The 17401-nt window shown below is 46.0% G+C and overlaps 1 protein-coding gene across 1 annotated transcript in view; it reads right to left on the bottom strand.

The window, feature by feature from the left end:
• LOC311114837 (EH domain-binding protein 1-like) overlaps positions 1–15631 on the bottom strand; it is a gene marked incomplete at its 3' end in the record, with an annotated part of 28971 nt that extends 13340 nt beyond the window's left edge. The window contains exons 1-3 of the mRNA XM_084190066.1: positions 15456–15631; positions 11724–11863; positions 135–293 (exon numbers count right to left, since the gene is read on the bottom strand). Of these exons, the coding sequence (XP_084046192.1) occupies positions 135–293; positions 11724–11863; positions 15456–15589 (433 nt within the window). The remainder of the gene's footprint in view (positions 1–134; positions 294–11723; positions 11864–15455) is intronic.
• Positions 15632–17401: the final 1770 nt, after the last annotated feature.

Below are 17401 nucleotides of genomic sequence, written 5' to 3'. Positions count from 1 at the left end.
AATTGGATATCACAATATTGGGGAGAAAAGGGGGGGTAAAATTATTTTTAAAAAGAGAAAGAGACGGAGCGAGACAGAGGTAGAGGTAAAGAGAGAGACAGAACAGGTAGATAGAGGTCAAAGGTCATGCCTACCATCATCATCATCCGGGTCACCGAATGGGTTGAAGAGATTGGTGTGTTCCGGGTGGGAGGGGTCATCAACATCATCATCTGGCTCTTCGAAGGGATTGGAGGAGAGGGCAGGCGGCGTGTCCTGATCCTCCTCCAGGAAGTTCAGCTTACTGATCAGCTCTGTCGCCATGGGAACCACAACAATGCAGGAACGAAAGAACGAATGAACAAAAAAAGAGAAAAAGGAAGGAAAACAGTTCAAACTAGCAGAAGAAAATTAGTTGAGATAACAAACGCCCTCACAACCAACCCTGATGAAATGATCAAAATGAAGAGAAACATCCAGAAATAAAAGGAAATAAAAAAAATCTGCACTTTGGAGTGAACCACTCGAGTTCATTTGGTTTCTAAAAGTATTCCTTCCTACTGGTAAAAGGTGATTGGTTAATGCACTTGCGTCCCATCCCAGTCCACTTTTACTCCAGTCCAGCGGTGGCATTCAGCAGAGATTGATGTGCCCGGGTTGCCATGAGGAACCACTAGTGCTGGCTGGGAGTTGCTACAGAGATCAGAGATTCATCTTCTTCATCATCAAGCCAACAATGCCTGACTAGGTTGTGTGTGTGTGTGTGTCCCAACAGTGAAAGTGTGTGAGAAACAAAATGCTAACTGTGTGTGCTTCTGAATGTGGTATGTGAGAGTGGAAAGTCTATACACAGAGTGAGTGAGAAGATGAGCGTGTGTGGTGTGTGTGTGTGTGAGATATAGTGTGTGTGTGAGATAGTGTGTGGGAGTGTGTGTATGGAGAGTGAGTGTGTGTGTGTGAGTGTGTGTGTGTGTGTGTGAGTTTGTGTGTGTGTGGGAGAGTGTGTGTGTGAGAGAGTGTGTGCGTGTGTGAGAGAGCGTGCGTGTGTGAGAGAGCGTGTGTGTGTGAGAGAGCGTGTGTGTGTGAGAGAGTGTGTGTGTGTGTGTGTGTGTGTGTGTGTGTGAGTGAGTGAATGTGTGTGTGTGTGTGAGAGAGTGTGTGTGTGTGTGTGTGAGAGAGAGTGTGTGTGTGTGTGAGAGAGTGTGTGTGTGTGTGTGTGAGAGAGAGTGTGTGTGTGTGTGTGTGAGAGAGTGTGTGTGTGTGTGTGTGAGAGAGTGTGTGTGTGTGTGTGTGTGTGTGTGTGTGTGTGAGAGAGTGTGTGTGTGTGTGTGTGAGAGAGTGTGTGTGTGTGTGTGTGTGTGAGAGAGTGTGTGTGTGTGTGTGTGAGAGAGTGTGTGTGTGTGTGTGTGTGAGAGAGTGTGTGTGTGTGTGTGTGTGAGAGTGTGTGTGTGTGTGTGTGTGTGTGTGAGAGTGTGTGTGTGTGTGTGTGTGTGAGAGAGTGTGTGTGTGAGAGAGTGTGTGTGTGTGTGTGTGTGAGAGAGTGTGTGTGTGTGTGTGTGAGAGAGTGTGTGTGTATACCTAGTGAAGTGGTAGTAGCTGATAAGGTGTGGTATTTCTCCTGCTGCATTCTGACCCATATTAGGCCAGCAGCAATGTGTTTCCTTTTCTCTATGGTGACAAAGCAACACCATAGAAGAGGAATATGACTGGTCATTGGTTCACTACAAATTGCAGACGGTCAAACAAAGGGGGAGGTTCAGGGTTCAGGTTTCGGGGGCTTGGACACCAAGAGGGCAAACTGAAAAGGGGCAGAAAACCTGCCAATGTACTAAACGTCATCTGACAATATGGATACTGGGAACACTGAACTATAACACAACCACATCACCAATGGCACAGAGAGGGAGAGAGAGAGAGAGAGAGGGTGGGAGAGACAGAGAGGGCGAGGGTGAGAGAGAGAGGGAGCGAGAGCAAGAGAGAGGGGTAGAGAGAGAGATGGAGCAGTAGAGAGAGAGAGACATAGAGCAGTAGAGAGAGAGACATAGAGCAGTAGAGAGAGAGAGACATAGAGCAGTAGAGAGAGAGACATAGAGCAGTAGAGAGAGAGACATAGAGCAGTAGAGAGAGAGACATAGAGCAGTAGAGAGAGAGACATAGAGCAGTAGAGAGAGAGACATAGAGCAGTAGAGAGAGAGACATAGAGCAGTAGAGAGAGAGACATAGAGCAGTAGAGAGAGAGAGAGATAGAGCAGTAGAGAGAGAGAGAGACAGAGCAGTAGAGAGAAAAGAGACAGAGCAGTAGAGAGAAAAGAGTCAGAAAAAACATGAGACAGAACAACAGGATGAGACAGAACAACAGGACGAGACAGAACAACAGGACGAGACAGAACCACAGGACGAGACAGAACCACAGGACGAGACAGTGAGAACGAGTGAGAAAGAAAAAGAGAAAAGGTTGAAAGCTGAAAACAGAAAGACCTTGGGAGGAAGACTGAGCGCTGCTTGGCGTTTTACTAGCCAGCTTTAGGAAGTAGTCGTCAGGGTCTCCGGCTAAGCAGCTGAGAGCATTGAGCTGATTTACCATCTCTGAAAACAACCAGACCAGAGAGCAGGAAGACAGGAGAGGAGTGAGCAAAGAGATAACATACAATACACACATATATTCAGAGAGGTTATATGTGTGTTAGGTTAGGTAGTAGAACATCATATATGTTGAAGGCTAAGAGAGTACATATATTCAGAGAGGTTATATGTGTGTTAGGTTAGGTAGTAGAACATCATATATGTTGAAGGCTAAGAGAGTACATATATTCAGAGAGGTTATACAGTGAGGAAAAAAAGTATTTAGTCAGCCACCAATTGTGCAAGTTCTCCCACTTAAAAAGATGAGAGAGGCCTGTAATTGTCATCATAGGTACATGTCAACTATGACAGACAAAATGAGAAAAAAAATTCCAGAAAATCACATTGTAGGATTTTTAATGAATTTATTTGCAAATTATGGTGGAAAATAAGTATTTGGTCAATAACAAAAGTTTCTCAATACTAAGTTATATACCCTTTGTTGGCAATGACACAGGTCAAACGTTTTCTGTAAGTCTTCACAAGGTTTTCACACACTGTTGCTGGTATTTTGGCCCATTCCTCCATGCAGATCTCCTCTAGAGCAGTGATGTTTTGGGGCTGTCGCTGGGCAACACAGACTTTCAACTCCCTCCAAAGATTTTCTATGGGGTTGAGATCTGGAGACTGGCTAGGCCACTCCAGGACCTTGAAATGCTTCTTACGAAGCCACTCCTTTGTTGCCCGGGCGGTGTGTTTGGGATCATTGTCATGCTGAAAGACCCAGCCATGTTTCATCTTCAATGCCCTTGTTGATGGAAGGAGGTTTTCACTCAAAATCTCACGATACATGGCCCCATTCATTCTTTCCTTTACACGGATCAGTCGTCCTGGTCCCTTTGCAGAAAAACAGCCCCAAAGCATGATGTTTCCACCCCCATGCTTCACAGTAGGTATGGTGTTCTTTGGATGCAACTCAGCATTCTTTGTCCTCCAAACACGACGAGTTGAGTTTTTACCAAAAAGTTCTATTTTGGTTTCATCTGACCATATTACATTCTCCCAATCCTCTTCTGGATCATCCAAATGCACTCTAGCAAACTTCAGACGGGCCTGGACATGTACTGGCTTAAGCAGGGGGACACGTCTGGCACTGCAGGATTTTAGTCCCTGGCGGCGTAGTGTGTTACTGATGGTAGGCTTTGTTACTTTGGTCCCAGCTCTCTGCAGGTCATTCACTAGGTCCCCCCGTGTGGTTCTGGGATTTTTGATCACCGTTCTTGTGATCATTTTGACCCTACGGGGTGAGAACTTGCGTGGAGCCCCAGATCGAGGGAGATTATCAGTGGTCTTTTATGTCTTCCATTTCCTAATAATTGCTCCCACAGTTGATTTCTTCAAACCAAGCTGCTTACCTATTGCAGATTCAGTCTTCCCAGCCTGGTGCAAGTCTACAATTTTGTTTCTGGTGTCCTTTGACAGCTCTTTGGTCTTGGCCATAGTGGAGTTTGGAGTGTGACTGTTTGAGGTTGTGGACAGGTGTCTTTTATACTGATAACAAGTTCAAACAGGTGCCATTAATACAGGTAACAAGTGGAGGACAGAGGAGCCTCTTAAAGAAGAAGTTACAGGTCTGTGAGAGACAGAAATCTTGCTTGTTTGTAGGTGACCAAATACTTATTTTCCACCATAATTTGCAAATAAATTCATAAAAAATCCTACAATGTGATTTTCTGGATTTTTTTCCCTCAATTTGTCTGTCATAGATGACGTGTACCTATGATGAAAATTACAGGCCTCTCTCATCTTTTTAAGTGGGAGAACTTGCAAAATTGGTGGCTGACTAAATACTTTTTTCCCCCACTGTATGTGTGTTAGGTTAGGTAGTAGAACACCATATATGTTGAAGGCTAAGAGAGTACATACAGTTGAAATCGGAAGTTTACATAAACCTTAGCCAAATACATTTAAACTCAGTTTTTCACAATTCCTGACATTTAATCGTAGCAAAACTTCCCTGTCTTAGGTCAGTTAGGATCACCACTTTATTTTAAGAATGTGAAATGTCAGAATAATAGTAGTGAGAATGATTTATTTCAGCTTTTATTTCTTTCATCACATTCCCAGTGGGTCAGAAGTTTACATACACTCAATTAGTATTTGCTAGCATTGCCTTTAAATTGTTTAACTTGGGTCAAACGTTTCGGGTGGCCTTCCACAAGCTTCCCACAATAAGTTGGGTGAATTCTGGCCCATTTCTCCTGACAGAGCTGGTGTAACTGAGTCAGGTTTGTAAGCCTCCTTGCTCGCACACGCTTTTTCAGTTCTGCCCACACATTTTCTATAGGATTGAGGTCAGGGCTTTGCGATGGCCACTCCAATACCTTGACATTGTTGTCCTTAAGCCATTTTGCCACAACTTTGGAAGTATGCTTGGGGTCATTGTCCATTTGGAAGACCCATTTGCGACCAAGCTTTAACTTCCTGACTGATGTCTTGAGATGTTGCTTCAATATATCCACATCATTTTCATTCCTCATGATGCCATCTATTTTGTGAAGTGCACCAGTCCTTCCTGCAGCAAAGCACCCCCACAGCATGATGCTGCCACCCCCGTGCTTCACGGTTGGGATGGTGTTCTTCGGCTTGCAACCTCCCCCTTTTTCCTCCAAACATAACGATGGTCATTATTACATTTACATTACATTTTAGTCATTTAGCAGACGCTCTTATCCAGAGCGACTTACAGTTAGTGAATACATATATTTTTTATAATTTTTTTTTATACTGGCCCCCCGTGGGAAACGAACCCACAACCCTGGCGTTGCATGCTCTATCAACTGAGCTACATCCCTGCCGGCCATTCCCTCCCCTACCCTGGACGACGCTGGGCCAATTGTGCGCCGCCCATGAGTCTCCCGGTCGCGGCCGGCTGCGACAGAGCCTGGATTCGAACCAGGATCTCTAGTGGCACAGTTAGCACTGCAATGCAGTGCCTTAGACCACTGCGCCAAACAGTTCTATTTTTGTTTCATCAGACCAGAGGACATTTCTCCAAAAGGTACGATCTTTGTCCCCATGTGCAGTTGCAAACCGTAGTCTGGCATTTTTATGGCGGTTTTGGATTAGTGGCTTCTTCCTTGCTGAGTGGCCTTTCAGGTTATGTCGATATAGGACTCGTTTTACTGTGGATATAGATACTTTTGTACCTGTTTCCTCCAGCATCTTCACAAGGTCCTTTGGTGTTGTTCTGGGATTGATTTGCACTTTTCGCACCAAAGTACGTTCATCTCTAGGAGACAGAACACGTCTCCTTCCTGAGTGGTATGACGGCTGTGTGGTCCCATGGTGTTTATACTTGCGTACTATTGTTTGTAGAGATGAACGTGATACCTTCAGGCGTTTGGAAATTGCTCCCAAGGATGAACCAGACTTGTGGAGGTCTACAATTTGTTTTCTGAGGTCTTGGCTGATTTCATTTGATTTTTCCATGATGTCAAGCAAAGAGGCACTGAGTTTTAAGGTAGGCCTTGAAATACACAGGTACACCTCCAATTGACTCAAATCATATCAGTTAGCCTATCAGAAGCTTCAAAAGCCATGACATCATTCTCTGGAATTTTCCAAGCTGTTTAAAGGCACAGTCAACTTAGTGTATGTAAACTTCTGACCCACTGGAATTGTGATACAGTGAATTATAAGTGAAATAATCTGTCTGTAAACAATTGTTGGAAAAATGACTTGTGGCATGCACAAAGTAGATGTCCTAAACGACTTCCCAAAACTATAGTTTGTTAACTATGTATGTAAACTTCCGACTTCAACTGTATATTCACAGAGGTTATATGTGTGTTAGGTTAGGTTGCAGTAACACTACACAGCTGATTCAAATAATTAAAGCTTGATGATTAGTTTATTATTTGAATCAGCTGTGTAGTGCTAGGGCTAAAACCAAAACGTGCACCCCTTGGGGTCCCGAGGACCGAGTTTGGGAAACTCTGGACTAAGGGAATGACAATGGGGGTTGACTACCGATAGCACCACTGCTACTTTGACAAAGACTTACGCCCGTATGCATATGACCAGTGGCGCGCTGCTATAGGCACCCAATGTATATGTATACATACATGGAGCAGAGAGGGGTAGAAAGAGGCGATACAGCTTAATGTAAAGAGCCTACAGTCGTGGTCAAAAGTTTTGAGAATGACACAAATATTAATTTTCACAAAGTCTGCTGCCTCAGTTTTTATGATGGCAATGTGCATATACTCCAGAATGTTATGAAGAGTGATCAGATGAATTGCAATTAATTGCAAAGTCCCTCTTTGCCATGAAAATGAACTTAATCCCCCAAAAAACATTTCCACTGCATTTCAGCCCTGCCACAAAAGGACCAGCTGACATCATGTCAGTGATTCTCTCGTTAACACAGGTGAGAGTGTTGACGAGGACAAGGCTGGAGATCACTCTGTCATGCTGATTGAGTTAGAATAACAGACTGGAAGCTTTAAAAGGAGCGTGGTGCTTGAAATCATTGTTCTTCCTCTGTTAACCATGGTTACCTGCAAGGAAACACGTGCCGTCATCATTGCTTTGCACAAAAAGGGCTTCACAGGCAAGGATATTGCTGCTAGTAAGATTGCACCTAAATCAACCATTTATCGGATCATCAAGAACTTCAAGGAGAGAGGTTCAATTGTTGTGAAGAAGGCGTCAGGGCGCCCAAGAAAGTCCAGCAAGCGCCAGGACCGTCTCCTAAAGTTGATTCAGCTGCGGGATCGGGGCACCACCAGTGCAGAGCTTGCTCAGGAATGGCAGCAGGCAGGTGTGAGTGCATCTGCACGCACAGTGAGGCAAAGTCTTTTGGAGGATGGCCTGGTGTCAAGAAGGGCAGCAAGGAAGCCACTTCTCTCCAGGAAAAACATCAGGGACAGTCTGATATTCTGCAAAAGGTACAGGGATTGGACTGCTGAGGACTGGGGTAAAGTCATTTTCTCTGATGAATCCCCTTTCAGATTGTTTGGGGCATCCGGAAAAAAGCTTGTCCGGAGAAGACAAGGTGAGCGCTACCATCAGTCCTGTGTCATGCCAACAGTAAAGCATCCTGAGACCATTCATGTGTGGGGTTGCTTCTCAGCCAAGGGAGTGGGCTCACTCACAATTTTGCCTAAGAACACAGCCATGAATAAATAATGGTACCAACACATCCTCCGAGAGCAACTTCTCCCAACCATCCAAGAACAGTTTGGTGACGAACAATGCCTTTTCCAGCATGATGGAACACCTTGCCATAAGGCAAAAGTGATAACTAAGTGGCTCGGGGAACAAAACATCAACATTTTGGGTCCATGGCCAGGAAACTCCCCAGACCTTATTCCCATTGAGAACTTATGGTCAATCCTCAAGAGGTGGGTGGACAAACAAAAACCTACAAATTCTGACAAACTCCAAGCATTGATTATGCAAGAATGGACTGCCATCAGTCAGGATGTGGTCCAGAAGTTAATTGACAGCATGCCAGGGCAGATTGCAGAGGTCTTGAAAAAGAAGGGTCAACACTGCAAATATTGACTCTTTGCATAAACTTAATGTAATTGTCAATAAAAGCCTTTGACACTTATGGAATGCTTGTAATTATACTTCAGTATACCATAGTAACATCTGACAAAAATATCTAAAAACACTGAAGCAGCAAACTTTGTGAAGACCAATACTTGAGTCATTCTCAAAACTTTTGACCACGACTGTATGCTTTGTGAAGTCAGATTAAGCAAAGCAGAACACAGCAGCTCCCATTCATTAGTCACAGTGTGATCTGGAGCATATACGGATAGATAGATGGAGAGAGGGAGCCAGCCCATCAGGGAGAACAGAAGAGATAGATAGATGGAGAGAGGGAGCCAGCCCATCAGGGAGAACAGAAGAGATAGATAGATGGAGAGAGGGAGCCAGCCCATCAGGGAGAACAGAAGAGATAGATAGATGGAGAGAGGGAGCCAGCCCATCAGGGAGAACAGAAGAGATAGATAGATGGAGAGAGGGAGCCAGCCCATCAGGGAGAACAGAAGAGATAGATAGATGGAGAGAGGGAGCCAGCCCATCAGGGAGAACAGAAGAGATAGATAGATGGAGAGAGGGAGCCAGCCCATCAGGGAGAACAGAAGAGATAGATAGATGGAGAGAGGGAGCCAGCCCATCAGGGAGAACAGAAGAGAGAGATAGATGGAGAGAGGGAGCCAGCCCATCAGGGAGAACAGAAGAGAGAGATAGATGGAGAGAGGGAGCCAGCCCATCAGGGAGAACAGAAGAGATAGATAGATAGATGGAGAGAGGGAGCCAGCCCATCAGGGAGAACAGAAGAGATAGATAGATAGATGGAGAGAGGGAGCCAGCCCATCAGGGAGAACAGAAGAGATAGATAGATGGAGAGAGGGAGCCAGCCCATCAGGGAGAACAGAAGAGATAGATAGATGGAGAGAGGGAGCCAGCCCATCAGGGAGAACAGAAGAGATAGATAGATGGAGAGAGGGAGCCAGCCCATCAGGGAGAACAGAATAGATAGATAGATGGAGAGAGGGAGCCATGATGGAAGAAGGAAAAGGGAGAAAGAAAGTAGAAGCCAAAAAAGCACAACATAAAACGTCCGTGAATAAACTGCAAATGAACCCAACACCCACGAACACATCCCATACACCCACACCCACGAACACATCCCATACACCCACGAACACATCCCATACACCCACACACGAACACATCCCATACACCCACACACGAACACATCCCATACACCCACACACGAACACATCCCATACACCCACACCCACGAACACATCCCATACACCCACACCCACGAACACATCCCATACACCCACACCCACGAACACATCCCATACACCCACACCCACGAACACATCCCATACACCCACCCACGAACACATCCCATACACCCCCACCCACGAACACATCCCATACACCCACCCACGACCACATCCCATACACCCACACCCACGAACACGAACACATCCCATACACCCACACCCACGAACACGAACACATCCCATACACCCACACCCACGAACACATCCCATACACCCACACCCACGAACACGAACACATCCCATACACCCACACCCACGAACACGAACACATCCCATACACTCACACCCACGAACACATCCCATACACCCACGAACACATCCCATACACCCACACCCACGAACACATCCCATACACCCACACCCACGAACACATCCCATACACCCACGAACACATCCCATACACCCACACCCACGAACACATCCCATACACCCACACCCACGAACACATCCCATACACCCACACCCACGAACACATCCCATACACCCACACCCACGAACACATCCCATACACACGAACACATCCCATACACCCACACACACGAACACATCCCATACACCCACACACACATCCCATACACCCACACCCACGAACACATCCCATACACCCACACCCACGAACACATCCCATACACACGAACACATCCCATACACCCACACACACGAACACATCCCATACACCCACACACACATCCCATACACCCACACCCACAAACACATCCCATACACCCACACCCACGAACACATCCCATACACACAAACACATCCCATACACCCACACACACGAACACATCCCATACACCCACACACACATCCCATACACCCACACCCACACACATATCCCATACACCCACACCCACGAACACATCCCATACACCCACACCCACGAACACATCCCATACACCCACGAACACATCCCATACACCCACACCCACGAACACATCCCATACACACGAACACATCCCATACACCCACACACACGAACACATCCCATACACCCACACACACATCCCATACACCCACGAACACATCCCATACACCCACACCCACATCCCATACACCCACACCCACATCCCATACACCCACACCCACGAACACATCCCATACACCCACACACAAACACATCCCATACACCCACACACACGAACACATCCCATACACCCACACATGAACACATCCCATACACCCACACATGAACACATCCCATACACCCACACACGAACACATCCCATACACCCACACATGAACACATCCCATACACCCACACATGAACACATCCCATACACCCACACACGAACACATCCCATACACCCACACACACGAACACATCCCATACACATGAACACATCCCATACACCCACACACGAACACATCCCATACATAAACATGAACACATCCCATACACCCACACACATGAACACATCCCATACACATGAACACATCCCATACACCCACACACGAACACATCCCATACATAAACATGAACACATCCCATACACCCACACACATGAACACATCCCATACATAAACATGAACACATCCCATACATAAATATGAACACATCCCATACACCCACACACATAAACACATCCCATACACCCACACCTATAAACATGAACACATCCCATACACCCACACACATAACCATGAACACATCCCATACACCCACACACATAAACACATCCCATACACCCAACACCCATAAACGTGAACACATCCCACATACACTCTTTCCCAAACACACATGCTGACCCACAAGCATTAGGAAACAAAATGGCAACCAAAAAGGAAGAAGATGAGGAAGCGTGTTGGGTATTTCTGTTGATGCCTCAGTCACAGCAGACTGTTAAGCTGTGGCTGTCTGGTCATGGTGAACAACACTTCACAACACCTTGTGGCTACAACAACACAATGACTGGATGAATCTACATGATGCTTAGAAACACATTGCCCTCAGCTGTAGAATTATTGTAGATTTTTGCAGATCCTGTGATTTAGGTTATTCATGTGTTCTTCATGGGTGTTATTACATGACCAAAGGTCTTCTGATGACAAAATGCTCTTTAAATGTAGTCTTATTTAAGCAGGAAGTCCCAATGAGGTCAGAAGACCTCTTTCCCAAAGCAGAACTTTTACAACTTAGGGGGAGATTTGCTGCATTTCATCTGTGATCTTAGCAGCTTCTTCTGGCCCCTTAACAAATAGAGGTGTGTGTGTGTTCCCTCTCACCTGTGATCTTGGCAGCCTTCTCCTCCTGATTGGCCCTGTTCTCCTTCACATAGGTGTGTGTGTGTTCCCTCTCACCTGTGATCTTGGCAGCCTTCTCCTCCTGATTGGCCCTGTTCTCCTCATTCTCCTCGTCCTCCTCCTCAAAGTCGTCAAGGTTGCCGATGTCGGCCTGCTTCATACTCATCAGGCTGGCCAGGCTCTGCATGTCCTCGTCACTGAGACACACACACACACACACACACACACACACACACACACACACACACACACACACACACACACACACACACACACACACACACCACACACACACACACCACACACACACACACACACACACACACACAATCAGATTTTATTTATGACAAATCTACCAAAGAGAAACCACAACATACTGCCATTTTGTACAGGCCAACAACTCTCTCTTTTATCTCTCTCTCTCCCTCTCTCATAGCAGGCAACCATCTCACAGGGGAGGGAGGCCGATCTCACACCTACAGTAAGACCATGTAACACATCAAGTCTCAGGATGTACAGGGAATATCATGACATGTCTATAGAGTGTTAGTAAACAGGGAATATCATGACCTGTCTATAGAGTGTTAGTAAACAGGGAATATCACGACCTGTCTGTAGAGTGTTAGTAAACAGGGAATATCATGACATGTCTATAGAGTGTTAGTAAACAGGGAATATCATGACATGTCTATAGAGTGTTAGTAAACAGGGAATATCATGACCTGTCTATAGAGTGTTAGTAAACAGGGAATATCATGACATGTCTATAGAGTGTTAGTAAACAGGGAATATCATGACATGTCTATAGAGTGTTAGTAAACAGGGAATATCATGACATGTCTATAGAGTGTTAGTAAACAGGGAATATCATGACATGTCTATAGAGTGTTAGTAAACAGGGAATATCATGACCTGTCTATAGAGTGTTAGTAAACAGGGAATATCATGACCTGTCTATAGAGTGTTAGTAAACAGGGAATATCATGACCTGTCTATAGAGTGTTAGTAAACAGGGAATATCATGACATGTCTATAGAGTGTTAGTAAACAGGGAATATCATGACCTGTCTATAGAGTGTTAGTAAACAGGGAATATCATGACATGTCTGTAGAGTGTTAGTAAACAGGGAATATCATGACCTGTCTATAGAGTGTTAGTAAACAGGGAATATCATGACATGTCTATAGAGTGTTAGTAAACAGGGAATATCATGACCTGTCTATAGAGTGTTAGTAAACAGGGAATATCATGACATGTCTATAGAGTGTTAGTAAACAGGGAATATCATGACCTGTCTATAGAGTGTTAGTAAACAGGGAATATCATGACATGTCTATAGAGTGTTAGTAAACAGGGAATATCATGACCTGTCTATAGAGTGTTAGTAAACAGGGAATATCATGACATGTCTATAGAGTGTTAGTAAACAGGGAATATCATGACCTGTCTATACAGTGTTAGTAAACAGGGAATATTATGACCTGTCTATAGAGTGTTAGTAAACAGGGAATATCATGACGGAGAGTGAGAAAGGGAGAGCTGGACCAGAGAGAGAGCACTACCCTCCTGTCTCCGTAAGCAATGTGTCCTTCATGCAGCGGCTGCTGAGGAGATGAAATGTGCACGTGTGTGTGTGTGTGTGTGTGTTTAGTTGTATGTTTCTGTGTGTGCGTGCATGTATGTTTCTGTGTGTGTGTGTGTATTAGGGGGCAAGGAGAAAACACACTCTGCCGAGGGGTTTCTCATCCAGTCACCACCAGATAGATAACACCCTGTGATTAACTCTACCTCTCTCTCCTTCCCGCTTTATTTATCCTCCTCTTTCTCACTCCCTCCCTCTCCCCCACCACCACCACCTCTCTCCCTCCTCTCTCTCCCTGGCTCTCTCTTTCTCCTCCTCTCTCTCACTGGCTCTCTCTTTCTCCTCCTCTATCTCACTCCTTCCCTCTCCCCCACCACCACCACCTCTCTCCCTCCTTCTCTCTCTCCCTGGCTCTCTCTTTCTCCTCCTTTCTCTCACTCCTTCCCCCCCCCCACCCCTCCATCTCGCTCTCTTTTCTGTGGTGGCAGGCCAGACAACAGAAGCAGGCCAGACATCAGATGCTGGCCAGACAACAGAAGAAGGCCAGGCAACAGAAGCAGGCCAGGCTTCAGAAGCAGGCCAGGGAACAGAAGCAGGCCAGGGAACAGAAGCAGGCCAGGCAACAGAAGCAGTCCAGGCAAACAGAAGCATGCCAGGCAAACAGAAGCAGGCCAGGCAAACAGAAGCAGGCCAGGCATCAGAAGGAGGCCAGGCATCAGAAGGAGGCCAGACATCAGAAGCAGGCCAGGCAACAGAAGCAGGCCAGGCAACAGAAGCAGGCCAGGCAACAGAAGCAGGCCAGGCAATAGAAGCTCATTTTAACTGACGTGATGGAGTTTATTTGTGTGTAGTGACATTGTTCTCCAATGGGTTAAGAGGGGTTACACACTTCTGCTCCCCGGTCCCCCTGCACAACAAAGGAGCTTGCTCTGCTCTGCTTTAACGGTATATGTGTGACAGCAAGCTCATACAAAATAGCACTAGGTTTTATCAAAGGGACTGAGGAGAGAGAGAGAGAGAGAGAGAGAGAGAGAGCATAGAAAGAGTGAGAGTGAATGCTGGAGAGAATATGATCCATTGAATGAGAGATATTCTCACTCTGAAGCCGGGGTGACTGGGGGTTGATTCCTCTAGCTGACTGTTATTATACAGAGACTAGTACTATACAGAGACTGGTATTATACAGGTATTATACAGAGACAGGTATTATACAGAGACAGGTATTATACAGAGACTGGTATTATACAGAGACTGGTATTATACAGAGACTGGTATTATACAGAGACTGGTATTATACAGAGACAGGTATTATACAGGTATTATACAGAGACTGGTATTATACAGAGACTGGTATTATACAGAGACTGGTATTATACAGAGACTGGTATTATACAGGTATTATACAGAGACAGGTATTATACAGAGACTGGTATTATACAGAGACTGGTATTATACAGAGACTGGTATTATACAGGTATTATACAGAGACTGGTATTATACAGAGACAGGTATTATACAGGTATTATACAGAGACTGGTATTATACAGAGACAGGTATTATACAGAGACTGGTATTATACAGAGACTGGTATTATACAGAGACAGGTATTATACAGAGACAGGTATTATACAGGTATTATACAGAGACTGGTATTATACAGAGACTGGTATTATACAGAGACTGGTATTATACAGAGACTGGTATTATACAGGTATTATACAGATACAGGTATTATACATAGACTGGTATTATACAGAGACAGGTATTATACAGAGACAGGTATTATACAGGTATTATACAGAGACTGGTATTATACAGAGACTGGTATTATACAGAGACTGGTATTATACAGGTATTATACAGAGACAGGTATTATACAGAGACTGGTATTATACAGAGACTGGTATTATACAGAGACTGGTATTATACAGAGACTGGTATTATACAGGTATTATACAGAGACTGGTATTATACAGACAGGTATTATACAGGTATTATACAGAGACTGGTATTATACAGGTATTATACAGAGACTGGTATTATACAGAGACTGGTATTATACAGGTATTATACAGATACTGGTATTATACAGAGACTGGTATTATACAGAGACTGGTATTATACAGAGACTGGTATTATACAGAGACTGGTATGCCGTGTGTGTGTGTGTGTGTGTGTGTGTGTGTGTGTGTGTGTGTGGACTTACGTGGCCTTGCCCTCACGGAGGAAGATGCAGGAGAGGGAGAACTGTAGCGTGGCAGACACCACCTTCTTGGAGAGGGGCTTGAACTTGAGCTTGACGTCAGTCTGTGTGGGCATGGGGCTGGCATACTGCTTCATGTTGATGCTGCTGGTCGCCAGAGCCTTTCTACGACCTGAAGGAGACTCCTGAGAGATGGAGGGAGGGAGAGGAGGTGGAGAGAGGAGGGAGGGAGAGGAGGTGGAGAGAGGAGGTGGAGAGAGGAAGGAGAGAGGAGGGAGGGAGAGGAGGTGGAGAGAGGAGGGAGAGAAAGGAAGGAGAGAGAGGAGGTGGAGAGAGGAGGGAGAGAGAGGAGGTGGAGAGAGGAGGTGGAGAGAGGAGGGAGAGAAAGGAGGGAGAGAAAGGAGGTGGAGAGAAAGGAGGTGGAGAGAGGAGGGAGAGAGAGGAGGTGGAGAGAGGAGGTGGAGAGAGGAGGGGGAGAGAGGAGGTGGAGAGAGGAGGGAGAGAGAGGAGGGAGAGAAAGGAGGGAGAGAAAGGAGGTGGAGAGAGGAGGTGGAGAGAGGAGGTGGAGAGAGGAGGGAGAGAGAGGAGGGAGAGAAAGGAGGTGGAGAGAGGAGGTGGAGAGGAGGTGGAGAGAGGAGGTGGAGAGAGGAGGGAGAGAGAGGAGGTGGAGAGAGGAGGTGGAGAGAGGAGGGAGAGAAAGGAGGTGGAGAGAGGAGGTGGAGAGAGGAGGTGGAGAGAGGAGGGAGAGAAAGGGGGTGGAGAGAGGAGGTGGAGAGAGGAGGTGGAGAGAGGAGGTGGAGAGAGGAGGGAGAGAGAGGAGGGAGAGAGGAGGGAGAGAGGAGGGAGAGAGGAGGTGGAGAGAGGAGGTGGAGAGAGGGAGAAATACTTGTTACAGTCTGGTGGGTAGATTGAATGTGTTTTGTGCTGATGTCAAATAAAGGAGTCATATTTATATTTCTGTCACCATTGCTCTATTCCAAATAGCCTCTTCCCAGCGGCACTAGATCTGAAACCATTGGATAGCTTTAGAAAATAATGGCACAAAGTCACATTACTAAAACTGCCATACCAATCCAAATCCATTCTGATCTTCAAAAGTGCTTACAGGTAGGAGCTAGGGGCAGATATGGAACTGGGCCCATGCCACCACAGCCCTGGTAAAAGGCATTATGGGATTGGAACTAGAGAAGACCGATGTCCTGTGTCGTAGGCTGCTCACACAACACATGGAATGAAATAATGAAACGTCTTAGAGGGGTGTCAGAATTCTAGATAGGGAACAAAACGCACCCACACACTTACGCCCAAAGGTTTGGAAACCAAAACACTGATACATCTAGTCTCTTTCTCCTCTGGGCGTTTAGCTCTGCCTTGCTGTCAGAGAACAGAGGATTTACATGCTGCCTCACTGTGTTGATACGACACCCGGGCCATTCTGCCTTCTCTCTTTCTCTCCCCCGCTCGCTGGCTTTTCTCTCTCTCTCGGTCTGTCTTGTGTCCTGGAAGCACTGCCTGGAGTTCTCAGTTAAACAAATGTGTCTTTGGGGCACTGTGTGTGGGGAGGGAGGGAGGGAGGGAGGGAGGGAGTGTCATCTCAATCCTGCATAATAACTGAAAATAAGACAGTAGCTAAGTCTTGTCAGTATTCTAGATAGGGAACAACACACAGACGTGAAATGAACCAGCGGCTGCCAGACAACTGAATCTCTCTCTCTCTTTCCCTCTCTCTCTCCATCTCACTGTCTTTCCTCTCTCTCTCCATCTCACTATCTGTTGGTCTGTCCTCCATCTCACTGTCTGTGTCTCCTCTCTCTCTCTCTCTCTCTCTCTCTCTCTCTCTTTCTCTCCCCATCTCACTCTCTCTCTCTCTCCTCTCTCTCCCTCTCCCTCTCCTCTCTCTCTCCCCATCTCACTATCTGTTGGTCTGTCTCTCCATCTTACTGTCTGTC

This window comes from Coregonus lavaretus (genome assembly GCF_964263955.1).
Source record: "Coregonus lavaretus genome assembly, contig: HAP1_SCAFFOLD_4226, whole genome shotgun sequence".
In the NCBI taxonomy this organism is placed as follows: Eukaryota; Metazoa; Chordata; class Actinopteri; order Salmoniformes; family Salmonidae; genus Coregonus; species Coregonus lavaretus.
This window is presented reverse-complemented; position numbering and strand designations above follow the sequence as displayed.